Source organism: Ylistrum balloti, unplaced genomic scaffold, assembly GCF_031769215.1.
Source record: "Ylistrum balloti isolate Yb309-2 unplaced genomic scaffold, AGI_CSIRO_Ybal_v1 Utg369830, whole genome shotgun sequence".
Lineage (NCBI taxonomy): Eukaryota > Metazoa > Mollusca > Bivalvia > Pectinida > Pectinidae > Ylistrum > Ylistrum balloti.
This window is the reverse complement of record NW_026781993.1, coordinates 550,228-566,022: the sequence shown is the minus strand read 5'-3', so window position 1 is coordinate 566,022 and position 15,795 is coordinate 550,228. Positions and strand designations below refer to the sequence as shown.

Here is a 15,795-nt window from a genome sequence, read left to right as displayed (position 1 = left end):
TGTGTTTATTTTTTATTTTTATTTTTCAAGGAAAACACCATGAATAAGTCTCAGAAAACACCAGCTGGTCCTTAATGAGGATGTTTTTCTCAAACACTATTTTAATGATATATGTCTCTTTAGGTGTTAGATTTAATATACAGAGTGTTTTCAGCTATTGGTTTATCACACCACAGGACTGACAGGTCCCCAGGCGAGACCAATAGAACACCGCTATTTATCACATTTGACAAACTGCTGTGGGAAACAGGAGTTCCTCATCTATCAATTATCATATAACACGGCCTTAATATGGCCAATCTTTATTTCATAGAAAGTACATTTCTTTTTCACATCTCTATGATTTTCAACAATGTCACTCTAGGTTAAAACATATTTCATAGGGAAGATTTTCAAGGAAGTCTTCATTTTTTATCAATACTTTCTAGAAATCAGTACTTTTTATGTTTGTGCAGAATTTGATACTGTATATTACATATTAAGTATGTAATAATTTCATCGCAACGTACAAATTCTGATGGGAAGTTAGAGAGGTGTGCTTACTGCAAGCCAATGGAATGACAATTTATGCCAGTTTACTAAAAAGCAACAAAGATGTATGGGCTTAAATTGTGAGATGACTAGATATATACATACACAAGCCCCCATCCCCAGAAACAGTGTACATACACCCCAGTAATTATAGTATATACTACACAAGCCCCCTCCCCCAGAAACATTGTACATACACCCCAGTAATTATAGTATATACTACACAAGCCCCCTCCCCCAGAAACATTGTTACATACACCCCAGTAATTATAGTATATACTACACAAGCCCCCTCCCCCAGAAACATTGTTACATACCCCAGTAATTATAGTATATACTACACAAGCCCCCTCCCCCAGAAACATTGTTACATACCCCAGTAATTATAGTATATACTACACAAGTCCCCTCCCCCTAGAAACATTGTTACATACCCCAGTAATTATAGTATATACTACACAAGCCCCCTCCCCCAGAAACATTGTTACATACCCCAGTAATTATAGTATATACTACACAAGTCCCCTCCCCCAGAAACATTGTTACATACCCCAGTAATTATAGTATATACTACACAAGCCCCCTCCCCCAGAAACATTGTTACATACACCCCAGTAATTATAGTATATACTACACAAGCCCCCTCCCCCAGAAACATTGTTACATACCCCAGTAATTATAGTATATACTACACAAGCCCTCTCCCCCAGAAACATTGTTACATACACCCCAGTAATTATAGTATATACTACACAAGCCCCCTCCCCCAGAAACATTGTTACATACCCCAGTAATTATAGTATATACTACACAAGCCCCCTCCCCAGAAACATTGTTACATACCCCAGTAATTATAGTATATACTACACAAGTCCCCTCCCCCAGAAACATTGTTACATACCCCAGTAATTATAGTATATACTACACAAGCCCCCTCCCCCAGAAACATTGTTACATACACCCCAGTAATTATAGTATATACTACACAAGCCCCCTCCCCCAGAAACATTGTTACATACCCCAGTAATTATAGTATATACTACACAAGCCCCCTCCCCCAGAAACATTGTTACATACCCCAGTAATTATAGTATATACTACACAAGCCCCCTCCCCCAGAAACATTGTTACATACACCCCAGTAATTATAGTATATACTACACAAGCCCCCTCCCCCAGAAACATTGTTACATACCCCAGTAATTATAGTATATACTACACAAGCCCCCTCCCCCAGAAACATTGTTACATACCCCAGTAATTATAGTATATACTACACAAGCCCCCTCCCCCAGAAACATTGTTACATACACCCCAGTAATTATAGTATATACTACACAAGCCCCCTCCCCCAGAAACATTGTTACATATCCCAGTAATTATAGTATATACTACACAAGTCCCCTCCCCCAGAAACAGTGTACATACACTCCAGTAATTATAGTATATACTACACAAGCCCCCTCCCCCAGAAACATTGTTACATGTCCTTGTGATTATATCTCATTGTAATGGAATATTTATATAATCTCATATTCTTTATTCCCAACATTAGAAATTCTACTGCCACTCTGAGTCCATATATTGTTATTAAGCTACCCAGATCTATTGCCATGCAAGTGAAGTTACTACTAACAAATGCTACTGTAAAATCATATATTTTTGTGTATATTTCTTGTGGTTTTTCAAAATATTAATATTTTGTGGAGACTTGATTTCACGGATGAATATATTGCAAATAAGTCAGAACCACTGTGTTTGGGCTAATTGTTGAAAATGTCATGGTAATTCATTCCCTAACTCTTGAGGCTTACCATACCCAATATGATACAGCTGAAATACTGATTTTTAATATGATATGGCTGTAATACCTGATTCTCAATATGATATGGCTGTAATACCTGATTCTCAATATGATATGGCTGTAATACCTGATTCTCAATATGATATGGCTGTAATACCTGATTCTCAATAAGATATGGCTGTAATACCTGATTTTCGATATGATATGGCTGTAATACCTGATTTTCGATATGATATGGCTGTAATACCTGATTCTCGATATGATATGGCTGTAATACCTGATTTTCGATATGATATGGCTGTAATACCTGATTCTCGATATGATATGGCTGTAATACCTGATTCTCAATATGATATGGCTGTAATACCTGATTTTCGATATGATATGGCTGTAATACCTGATTCTCAATATGATATGGCTGTAATACCTGATTTTCGATATGATATGGGTGTAATACCTGATTTTCGATATGATATGGCTGTAATACCTGATTCTCTTTATGATAGGATGAAATACCTGATTTTCAATATGACATGGCTGTAATACCCGATTCTCATTGTGACACAGCTGAAATACCTGATTCTCATTATGACAAGGCTGCAATACTTGATTCATAATATGATACAGCTGAAATAAATAGATACTCAATATGATGAGGTTGAAATAACTGATTATCAATACGATGAGGTTGAAGTAACTGATCATCAATAGGACAAGGCTGAAATATCCTTATACCCAATAGGATGAGGCTGAAATATTGCAATTTTATGAGAGTTACCTCATTCCCAACATGAGAATGCGTAATACTATATTTAATTTTTGTTGACAGACCGACTTTGATGATGGTCACTGCCCCACCTGGACCAATCAGCTTGCAGGATTATACAATGTCTACCGTGCAGTACATGGACAAATCCCAGGTCAGTAAAATATAGAACTTTCACACAATACACACACTGCTCTCTGAGAAAAAAGACTGATTCTACGTAGTTGCAGTTTCCTGATTTGTCAGTGAGAATTACAAATACAGTAAATAAAACACTCCTTGAAGAAAATAGGGATGGTTGAGGATGAGAGTTGATAGAGGGGAGTGACTTATCCATAAGTAATAAGATATGGTGTTTTTATTTGATGTAATAAATTACACAGAAAATAACGGTATCTTCAAAAAGATACATAATATTGCAAAAATGTTGCATATTTGAATTTTAATCCTGTTTTTCTGTAACTTATATACACTCTTGATGGAATAAAAAAGATAAATATCAATAAACAACTTTGAAATTAAGTTTACTGAATTTTAAAATGAAGTGATTTTTCCTTTGTAAATTTCTGCTATATATCTTTGTGATGATAAGCAAGGTGGTCGATCATGTTTTATAGCTTGGTCAGTAGGGTGTCAGGTGAGAGAGCCAGAGATTCTTGGCATTGACAAGTAAATACTGATGTTATAGTGTTTTATTTATTGTATTTATTAAGTATTAAGGCCATGTCTAGTAATAAGCCCACCCACATATATTGCTCTCCTGTAAAATTAACCAAAATTCTGCTTCATTGTTCTCTAAACAGATAATGATCAGACACTCTGTTCTTATTGTCCTGTAATAAGCCCACCCCTAGACTCTGAATCAGAGATAATGATCAGAAACTCGGTGCTTACAGAATAGGGAATTATGGCTTTGATAACATTAGAGGTGGATTTCAAAAATCATTGACAATCTGTCTAGAGGTCATAGTTCAAATCCTTGCCACAGACCCCATTGCATTTCTTGTCCTTGTTACAAATTGGACAGTGTGAAAGATAGTCACAAATTAGATATCAAATTCTACAATGATTTGATATAGTTGGCTATCTTGGGCACAGATACACTATACAATGCTGTAAACTGATACTCTATAGGTGTAGCGACCATAGAACAACTTCCAGTACTTATGATGAGGCCTAGAGCATGGAATATGGTGGAAACCAATGTGTTGGTAGGGTGTTTATGTATATAAAAATATATAATCAAGCAAAAACATAATTTATTATATCAAATTATCAGTGTTATCCACTAAACTCGCACCTGTGATATATATGTTAATATTGTAATATATTAGGAAGCATTTTTCATTGGTCGTATCAATTGAAATCAATTGTGATGTACTTATATGGACAATGACATTATGTTGTATTTAAAAATTGGACAACAAAGTAACAGTTTTACATTAAAACCAGTTGAAATGTAACTTTTCAGAGTAATGTGATAAAAATAATTTTGAATTTGTTTTCATTTCATATGAAGTTTCTCTGAATTGTGTTTGAGAGTTTCAAAATAAACATTTCTAAAACTTATTTCATGTATACTCAAATGAAACAGAAAGTCATTTAAAATTCCAATTATACCTTTATATTCACATGATTACCCAGTGATTCAGTAACACATATGTCATGTTTTTATCAGAATTTGATATTTGGTTTCATAATAATGCGATGTGTATATATAGATTTTATTTAATGGTTTCCCATTAAATATCATAGATATTTCATCAGTATGAGAGAATGTCAGAAAGATAAAGATATATTCTGTCATACAAGTGAAATAAAATATCAAAGGGAAACCATTTAATTTTCTTTTTATTACATATATAAAGGGAAAACAATAAAAGTCAGTCTAAACATAAATTAGGCAGTGTTAAAATAAGTTCAGGGAGTATTAGCATGTTATTTGACTTCTGATAATTTGAAGTTATGCTTGCCAACAACACAATGTCATTTCAAATAGCCTGCATTATGTTGTATCTGGTGATTTACAAAACTGTTTTATACCATATTAGAGAGACCCAGAAATATACACTGGAATTATTTAAGGGACATTTGGATATTAGTGAATGACAATACAGTACTTGATGATGACTAGAAAGCTATCATTATCATATCAGTACTGAGAAAGTTCTATCATCACTAGCAATTCTTGTTAATTCCTGAAAGCTTTTAGCTGTAATATTTACATTTTCCTTAAAGCACATTCAGTCAAACCTGTTTGGTCTGTAAAGGCTACTCTTTGGAGAGGAAAATTTTAGTGGTCTATAAAGGCTACTCGTTGGAGAGGAAAATTTTAGTGGTCTATAAAGGCTACTCGTTAGAGAGGAAAATTTTAGTGGTCTATAAAGGCTACTCGTTAGAGAGGAAAATTTTAGTGGTCTATAAAGGCTACTCGTTAGAGAGGAAAATTTTAGTGGTCTATAAAGGCTACTTGTTAGAGAGGAAAATTTTAGTGGTCTATAAAGGCAACTTGTTGGAGAGGAAAATTTTAGTGGTCAATAAAGGCTACTCGTTAGAGAGGAAAATTTTAGTGGTCTATAAAGGCTACTCGTTGGAGAGGAAAATTTTAGTGGTCTATAAAGGCTACTGGTTGGAGAGGAAAATTTTAGTGGTCTATAAAGGCTACTTGTTGGAGAGGAAAATTTTAGTGGTCTATAAAGGCTACTCGTTAGAGAGGAAAATTTTAGTGGTCTATAAAGTTTACTCGTTAGAGAGGAAAATTTTAGTGGTCTATAAAGTTTACTCGTTAGAGAGGAAAATTTTAGTGGTCTATAAAAGGCTACTCGTTAGAGAGGAAAATTTTAGTGGTCTATAAAGGCTACTCGTTAGAGAGGAAAATTTTAGTGGTCTATAAAGGCTACTCGTTAGAGAGGAAAATTTTAGTGGTCTATAAAGGCTACTCGTTAGAGAGGAAAATTTTAGTGGTCTATAAAGGCTACTCGTTAGAGAGGAAAATTTTAGTGGTCTATAAAGGCTACTGGTTGGAGAGGAAAATTTTAGTGGTCTATAAAGGCTACTTGTTGGAGAGGAAAATTTTAGTGGTCTATAAAGGCTACTCGTTGGAGAGGAAAATTTTAGTGGTTTATAAAGGCTACTCGTTGGAGAGGAAAATTTTAGTGGTCTATAAAGGCTACACGTTGGAGAGGAAAATTTTAGTGGTCTATAAAGTCTACTCGTTGGAGAGGAAAATTTTAGTGGTCTATAAAGGAAAATTTTAGTGGGTTTGATCACCTAATGTACAGAGATGGTCATTATGAACAAATATTTACTCTTAATATAGATAGATGATCTGTATAGACAAGTATTTGTTATGTAGAGATGACCTTTTAGACAAGTATTTGTTATGTAGAGATGACCTTAACATGGCCTTAAATTCAGGTTTGACTGTGTACACAGATATATGTACATATTTATAAGTTTATATACCTGTACAAAAATAATGGACTTAATATATAACAGTATTAATATAACAGGTCTATGTATGTTTTTAAAAGTTTGTAAGAAATTGTTCACCTGGTTTTACAACTGCTCCTTAATACAGTGAAATTCATGAAGTCACCAAATGAAAATGCTGAAGTTGTGGTGTGTTGCAAAAGAAACCTAACTGTTTATTCCAATAATGCTTTCCATTTCTGTTGAGTTTTCCTGAAAAAAATGTCATGCAATTAACGGACACTAAACTGCTTCAGCTTTAGGTAATATTGTATGATAGCCATGTGCATATGCAACATCACATTACTAATTACTGGTCAGTGAATTTGTTTGCTTTTGTGTTGTAGTCATTGTCTTAAAAAGAGTTTCTCACTTGTGCTGTCTTTTTTTATCAACCTGACAATGAATTATTACATCAGACATATTTGTGGGTGGTCCCAAGAAATTGTGAAATTTTAATGTCAAAATTTATGATGAATCAACTCCAAAATAGGGTGAGTACAACTAAGGACCAGTAGGAGTCATTTTATGATAATGTAGATAGATTGGCCCTGTTTCTGATAATGTCGCTGAATGTTAGAATCTTTAAAGGATGATATCTGTGTGTCAGATCATAGTTATTTAGGGTGTTACAGTCCATGTGTATGTCTTGTTTGTCCACAGGTTAACGGGAAGCAGATTCCAGGGCCTCTGTTTGACTTCGGAATATTGATGTTCCATAATGCCAAACTCCTGCTTAAAAATAACAGTGGACCTTTCTTTTACCTGTCAAAGGTATGTCTTACCTGTACATAGTAAAAAAAGTAAAATTACATCTACATGTTTTTATACTCCAGACCCATCTCACTTGAGTGTTGGGTGGGGAAGGAGGAGGCTGATATAGTTATCACTGTGTATGGACATGCATCTATATGTCTGTCTGTGCATGCAAATCTTGTGTACAACTTGTATCATATAAAACCTGTGGCAAAATTACTTCTTATGAACACCACAGCATCACAGAATCAATTTCTACACTTGATGAGATATTTTGGGGAATGTCAATGAATAAGGTCAAAGGTCACCTTTGACAATTTTTGTAAAAAAAGCTTATGTACAAAAAACATCTCATGAACTCCAGGACAGAGTTAATTCACATTTGCATCATAGCATCAATCTACCCAGTTCTACATATGACTTTGGTGGTCATAGGTCAAGGTTAAAGGCCAAAAGATTTCCCTGACCATCTCTGAAATGGAAATATTGTGTACAAGATAATCTCTGGTATATCAACAGATTTAATTAAAGATGAAAGATCAGGGAATGGGGAAAGGATCAAGGTATATGTGTGAGCCCTAATGCATTTTTTATTTTAATTTATTTTCATCAGCTGGAAGGCAGACAAGAAGCTCATGTTTGGAATCAAATATTTTCCTGGACAGAAAAAAAGGCAAGTTGATGGTTCCAGAATCCGAGATAGTAAAAATTGATTTAATTAGAATATACTTTGTATATTAAACTATATAACTTTAAAGTTGCACATGTATCCTGCTCAAAACCTGGAAATTTTCTTGGGTTATTAAAATTCAATCATTATTGTTGACATCATCAGGTTGGATTACGATTGAGCACAATACTGGAATAATGTTTACTTGCAAAACTGTGTCATTCATAACAACTTTAACTGCGATATGACGATATTTCTCATAGTTGTATTATTATTGCACTATATATTGTCACAACACATTGTGTGTGAACTTGTGGCATTGTGTGCATTATTTGGACATGTTACTCATATATACGCTTTGTAAGTTAAGGTCTAAGTGACTTACTAATTGTCTGAGATGTTTCACTGTACAGTTGGGACTCCTGTAAGTTAAGGTCCAAGTGACTTAAATATTGTCTAAGATGTTTCACTGTACAGTTGGGACTCCTGTAAGTTAAGGTCTAAGTGACTTACTAATTGTCTGTGATGATTCACTGTACAGTTGGGACTCCTGTAAGTTAAGGTCCAAGTGACTTACTTATTGTCTAAGATGTTTCACTGTACAGTTGGGACTCCCCCATGGCTGTGTGAAGGCCTGCGTTCTGATTGAGAATGTCCTAGCCACGTTTGAGATGGAGGAGATTTTATATGAATTACAAGATCACAGTGCAGGATTAAACTGTGGGATCTGGGATTACTCTGCTTCCTTTATCAACAAGTTTGGTAAGTCAGATAACTAGTTAGATATAGTTCAGAAATGTTTTGGGTTTTACCTCCCTGCCTTCAAATTAAAGTCAAATTCTTAGAAAGTCCATGTGATATCTTGCCTAAATTTGATCAAATTTCCAAATGTTTTGGATTAAGGATTGGATGAATGATAATCAATTATCATGTTATATGTGTATTTTGCATATGAATGTGGTTTGTTTGATTCTGATTGGTCAGTTTGTTTCCACTTGCTATTTGACAAAAAATTTACTAAAGGGAATAAACAATTGCCACAATTATTTTTTGTAAGTTGTTTTAACAAAAAGTTCATTTTCTGGCAAAAACAAAAAACAAGGACTGGCAGGCAAAGACAGGCTATAAACAGAAACAGTTATTTGGCCTTGAAGATTACACAGCTCCATATTACAGGTACCTGGAAGGAATTTCTACTGCCTGACAGGAACAAATATGTTTCCATGGACCGACACTTCTTAAAGAGTTACATGGACTTGGTTGTGGCAACTTGTCATCGTCGTGGTTGCCCAGCAACAGGAGGAATGGCGGCTTCCTTACTTCCAAACTCCACAGTAACAAGTGTGGATTATGAAAAAGTTTTACACTCTGTCAGACAGTAAGTTTCACACTCTCTCTTTCCGCTGTCTGATCTATGATGTATTCTTGTAAAAATTTCTGATATAAGAAACATCATTGATGAATACCGTTTTTCTTGCCAGTATTATTGGGTCCAAATTCTGGCCTTATTCCATATTTTATGTTATTTTTATGGTGATATTACTTGTTTTTCCCAAAAAAATCATAAAAATTCTCAAAACATAGGATTTTTGATAACTGATGATGGAAGCAAACAAAATCCAGAGCTCACATCCTCCTTCCTCCCCTCCCCCTCCATAATTGAATGAGAATATGGACATTAGCCCAAAATGTACCAATTAAAGTAGGGTCATGTGGTAAGAGAAAATATGAATTTTTATATGCCTGTCAAACATTTTGGTGGATTATTATGGTATGACATTGTCTGTCATTAAAGAAGTCTTGTTGTTGCTATTTTTTCGATGTTGCTCAGATTTTATAAAATCATTTAGGTTGTCTTTGGCCTCAGATTGTGCTCTTTTGATTTTGGAACTGATCAGAAAAATAAAATTACTGACAGGCATCCATTTATTGATTTGACAATTAAAGATCATTATTGCTAATTCTTAAATGGAGTACTCTTTAAATTCAGAGCAAATAAGATGAAAGCAGAGAAAAAAGGGAAAACCTTTAAAGAAAAACTGAGATCAAACAGCGTTGTGTGCCAATATCCCTCAGGGATGCCTTAACCTCACCGTACTTATTCTATATTCAAGTGGCTAAAGATCATCTGAAGGGATCCTGCTTACATTTTCAGTGAGAAAATAAAATTTTCTATAATTAAGAGAAAATAAGAGGAGAGAGAAGAAAAGAAGGGAAAAGATCCAACTTTTGAAGAAACACAAGATCAAACAATGATGGATGACAAAATTTCTCTGGAATCTCTCGTTACCATTATTTTTCAAAAATAGATACATGAAAAATAATTTTAGAGCCCAAAGTTTGTTTCAGGAGTTTCATGACAAATGTATAAATTTGTCTAGAGCTTTTATTACACCTTCAATAACTTGAATCATTGAAAATATTTTGCAGTACATGTATTCTATATACCAGAAAATATGCCACTGTTTGACTATTTTAGCCCAATAAGAAGAGAGTGAGTTTTAAAAATGTATCAAAAGGTTGACATCTCCTCACTAAACATTTCAAGGTTAGAGCAAATTTTAGAGAGATTAAAAAACTTATCTATCAGAAGGCAAATATTTTCGGATTTCAGTTCAAACATATTTTCCAATATAGACAGCTTTGCTTGAAGCTTCATAGATCATCGTGTACATATTATTATAAGATCTGGTTGTACAAAGTGTCCAGAGTTCATGAGATCTGGTTGTACAAAGTGTCCAGAGTTCATGAGATCTGGTTGTACAAAGTGTCCAGAGTTCATGAGATCTGGTTGTACAAAGTGTCCAGAGTTCATGAGATCTGGTTGTACAAAGTGTCCAGAGTTCATGAGATCTGGTTGTACAAAGTGTCCAGAGTTCATGAGATCTGGTTGTACAAAGTGTCCAGAGTTCATGAGATCTGGTTGTACAAAGTGTCCAGAGTTCATGAGATCTGGTTGTACAAAGTGTCCAGAGTTCATGAGATCTGGTTGTACAAAGTGTCCAGAGTTCATGAGATCTGGTTGTACAAAGTGTCCAGAGTTCATGAGATCTGGTTGTACAAAGTGTCCAGAGTTCATGAGATCTGGTTGTACAAAGTGTCCAGAGTTCATGAGATCTGGTTGTACAAAGTGTCCAGAGTTCATGAGATCTGGTTGTACAAAGTGTCCAGAGTTCATGAGATCTGGTTGTACAAAGTGTCCAGAGTTCATGAGATCTGGTTGTACAAAGTGTCCAGAGTTCATGAGATCTGGTTGTACAAAGTGTCCAGAGTTCATGAGATCTGGTTGTACAAAGTGTCCAGAGTTCATGAGATCTGGTTGTACAAAGTGTCCAGAGTTCATGAGATCTGGTTGTACAAAGTGTCCAGAGTTCATGAGATCTGGTTGTACAAAGTGTCCAGAGTTCATGAGATCTGGTTGTACAAAGTGTCCAGAGTTCATGAGATCTGGTTGTACAAAGTGTCCAGAGTTCATGAGATCTGGTTGTACAAAGTGTCCAGAGTTCATGAGATCTGGTTGTACAAAGTGTCCAGAGTTCAGATTTTGATTGATTGATCTTTACACCCAACTAACAATAAAAAGTTTTACATAACAGTTTCCTCCCAAAAGTATAAACCATATCTGGAATTATATTCTATTAGAAGGTAATAAGGAGGTTTTCCTCATTGTGAAACATGATAAATTTTATAGAACTGCCAGATTCCATCTCATAAGAATACTCTTAAATGATTAGGATTACGATTATTTACTATCCTGAAAGAAAATTTTCAATTTGTGTTCCAGAGGTAAAGGGAAAGAGATCAGAGCAGGTGTGGATGGATTCATGGTTTATGATGTCCGACTGGTCCAGCCAATGCAGAAGGTTCGAAATCTGTGACCTTAGTGAGACCCTTAAAACAGAATGAGCAGGCAGTCAGATATATTGTAATGAAATTCTGGTATATAATTAATATACCACTTGAAAGAACTTGTCTTTAGCTGGATTGGTTGAGTATAATAAAGCTTCCCAGTTAATGAAGGCATTGGAACAAATATACCTCTATTACACTGTCATGCTTGTAGAGATGCAAGGATTTTACTTGGTGTCACTTTTACAGCCATTGCTGTAACCCCTCGGAACTATTTTATGTGATCTTTCCTGAAGGGGAAGTATTTAATCTTGATAAATATTAGTGTGAGTAGTCTCCACCATGTTAGTGTGAGGAGTCTATCTCATGTTAGTGTGAGGAGTCTCCCCCATGTTAGTGTGAGAAGTCTTCCCCATGTTAGTGTGAGGAGTCTCCCCCATGTTAGTATGGGAAGTCTCCCTCATGTTAGTGTGATAAGTCTCCCCCATGTTAGTGTGAGGAGTCTCCGCCATGTTAGTGTGAGAAGTCTCCCCCATGTTAGTGTGAGAAGTCTCTGCCATGTTAGTGTGAGAAGTCTCCCCCATGTTAGTGTGAGAAGTCTCCCCCATGTTAGTGTGAGAAGTCTCCCCCATGTTAGTGTGATAAGTCTCCGCCATGTTAGTGTGAGGAGTCTCTGCCATGTTAGTGTGAGAAGTCTCCGCCATGTTAGTGTGAGGAGTCTCCCCCATGTTAGTGTGAGAAGTATCCCCCATGTTACTGTGAGGAGTCTCCGCCATGTTAGTGTGAGGAGTCTCCCCCATGTTAGTGTGAGGAGTCTCCCCCATGTTAGTGTGAGGAGTCTCCCCCATGTTAGTGTGAGAAGTATCCCCCATGTTAGTGTGAGAAGTCTCCGCCATGTTAGTGTGAGGAGTCTCCCCCATGTTAGTGTGAGAAGTATCCCCCATGTTACTGTGAGGAGTCTCCGCCATGTTAGTGTGAGGAGTCTCTCCCATGTTAGTGTTAGGAGTCTCACCCATGTTAGTGTGAGAAGTCTTTCCCATGTTAGTGTGAGACATCTCCCCCATGTTAGTGTGGGAAGTCTCCCTCATGTTAGTGTGAGAAGTCTCCCCCATGATAGTGTGAGAAGTCTCCCCCATGTTAGTGTGAGGAGTCTCTCCCATGTTAGTGTGAGGAGTCTCCCCCATGTTAGTGTGATAAGTCTCCCCCATGTTTGTGTGAGAAGACTCCCCCATGTTAGTGTGAGCAGAGACACTTTATGCTGATGTCCATCTGTAAGCATTGGTTTCTGCACAGTAACTTCTGTTTTGCCATTCACTCTACTTAATCAACATCTAACTTAAAGGAAACCCTGTAACATCCTTGTCACTGAAGTAATTATAATTGTTTTAACTGACATGAAATTTCAGTCCATTGTGGTTTTATGACTGACCAAAATATTTCTGTACCCGGTGACACCACCCTAACCAGATATTTCAGTCCATTGTGATACCACCCTGACTCAATGTTTCAGTCCCCTGCAATGTCTTGTCTGACTGAATCTTTCAGTCCCCTGCGATACCACCCTGACTCTGTTTCAGTCCCCTGCGGTTCCACCCTGACTCTGTTTCAGTTCCCTGTGATACCACCCTGACTCTGTTTCAGTTCCCTGTGATACCACCCTGACTCTGTTTCAGTCCCCTGTGATACCACCCTGACTCTGTTTCAGTCCCCTGCGATACCACCCTGACTCAATGTTTCATTCCCTTGTGATACCACCCTGACTCAATGTTTCAGTTCCTTGTGATACAAGCCTGACTCAATGTTTCAGTCCCTTGTGATACCACCCTGACTCAATGTTTCAGTCCCTTGTGATACCACCGTGACTCAATGATTCAGTCCCCTGTGATACCAGCCTGACTCAATGTTTCAGTCCCTTGTGATACCACCCTGACTCAATGTTTCAGTCCCTTGTGATACCACTCTGACTTTGTTTCAGTCCCCTGCGATACCACCCTGACTCAATGTTTCAGTCCCCTGCGATACCACCCTGACTCAATGTTTCAGTCCCCTGCGATACCACCCTGACTCAATGTTTCAGTCCCCTGCGATACCACCCTGACTCTGTTTCCACCCTGACTCTGTTTCAGTTCACTGTGATACCACCCTGTCTCTGTTTCAGTCCCCTGCGATGCACCCTGACTCTGTTTCAGTCCCCTGCGATACCACCCTGACTCTGTTTCAGTGCCCTATGATACCACCCTGACTCAATGTTTCAGTCCCTTGTGATACCACCCTGACTCAATGTTTCATTCCCTTGTGATACCACCCTGACTCAATGTTTCAGTTCCTTGTGATACAAGTCTGACTCAATGTTTCAGTCCCTTGTGATACCACCCTGACTCAATGTTTCAGTCCCTTGTGATACCACCCTGACTCAATGTTTCAGTCCTTTGTGATACAAGCCTGACTCAATGTTTCAGTCCCTTGTGATACCACCCTGACTCAATGTTTCAGTCCCTTGTGATACCAACCTGACTCAATGTTTCAGTCCCCTGCAATACCACCCTGACTCAATGTTTCAGTCCCCTTCGATACCACCCTGACTCTGTTTCAGTTCCCTGTGATACCACCCTGACTCCGTGTTTCAGTCCCTTGTGATACCACCCTGACTCTGTTTCAGTTCCCTGTGATACCACCCTGTCTCTGTTTCAGTTCCCTGTGATACCACCCTGAGTCTGTTTCAGTTCCCTGTGATACAAGCCTGACTCAATGTTTCAGTCCCTTGTGATACCACCCTGAGTCTGTTTCAGTCCCCAGCGATGCCACCCTGACTCTGTTTCAGTCCCCTGCGATACCAGCCTGACTCAATGTTTCATTCCCTTGTGATACCACCCTGACTCAATGTTTCAGTTCCTTGTGATACAAGCCTGACTCAATGTTTCAGTCCCCTGTGATACCACCCTGACTCAATGTTTCAGTCCCTTGTGATACCACCCTGACTCAATGATTCAGTCCTCTGTGATACCAGACTGACTCAATGTTTCAGTCCCCTGCGGTTCCACCCTGACTCTGTTTCAGTTCCCTGTGATACCACCCTGACTCTGTTTCAGTTCCCTGTGATACCACCCTGACTCTGTTTCAGTCCCCTGCGATACCACCCTGACTCAATGTTTCATTCCCTTGTGATACCACCCTGACTCAATGTTTCAGTTCCTTGTGATACAAGCCTGACTCAATGTTTCAGTCCCTTGTGATACCACTCTGACTCAATGTTTCAGTCCCTTGTGATACCACCGTGACTCAATGATTCAGTCCCCTGTGATACCAGCCTGACTCAATGTTTCAGTCCCCTGTGATACCACCCTGACTCAATGTTTCAGTCCCTTGTGATACCACCCTGACTCTGTTTCAGTCCCCTGTGATACCACCCTGACTCAATGTTTCAGTCCCCTGCGATACCACCCTGACTCAATGTTTCAGTCCCCTGCGATACCACCCTGACTCTGTTTCAGTCCCCTGTGATACATTCCTGACTCAATGTTTCAGTCTCTTGTGATACCACCCTGACTGTTTCAGTCCCCTGTGATACCACCCTGACTCTGTTTCAGTCCCCTGTGATACCACCCTGACTCTGTTTCAGTCCCCTGTGATGTCCACCCTGACTCTGTTTCAGTTCCCTGTGATACCACCCTGACTCTGTTTCAGTCCCCTGTGATGTCCTGCCTGACTCAATGTTTCAGTCCCCTGCGATACCACCCTGACTCAATGTTTCATTCCCTTGTGATACCACCCTGACTCAATGTTTCAGTTCCTTGTGATACAAGCCTGACTCAATGTTTCAGTCCCTTGTGATACCACCCTGACTCAATGTTTCAGTCCCTTGTGATACCACCGTGACTCAATGATTCAGTCCCCTGTGATACCAGCCTGACTCAATGTTTCAGTCCCTTGTGATACCACCCTGACTCA

The 15,795-nt window shown here is 37.9% G+C and overlaps 1 protein-coding gene across 1 annotated transcript in view; it reads left to right on the top strand.

The window, feature by feature from the left end:
• LOC132545186 (uncharacterized) overlaps positions 1-15,795 on the top strand; it is a 46,774-nt gene that overhangs the window by 17,367 nt on the left and 13,612 nt on the right. The window contains exons 5-11 of the mRNA XM_060208863.1: positions 3,165-3,255; positions 4,236-4,312; positions 7,236-7,346; positions 7,942-8,001; positions 8,604-8,760; positions 9,175-9,376; positions 11,783-11,861. Of these exons, the coding sequence (XP_060064846.1) occupies positions 3,165-3,255; positions 4,236-4,312; positions 7,236-7,346; positions 7,942-8,001; positions 8,604-8,760; positions 9,175-9,376; positions 11,783-11,861 (777 nt within the window). The remainder of the gene's footprint in view (positions 1-3,164; positions 3,256-4,235; positions 4,313-7,235; positions 7,347-7,941; positions 8,002-8,603; positions 8,761-9,174; positions 9,377-11,782; positions 11,862-15,795) is intronic.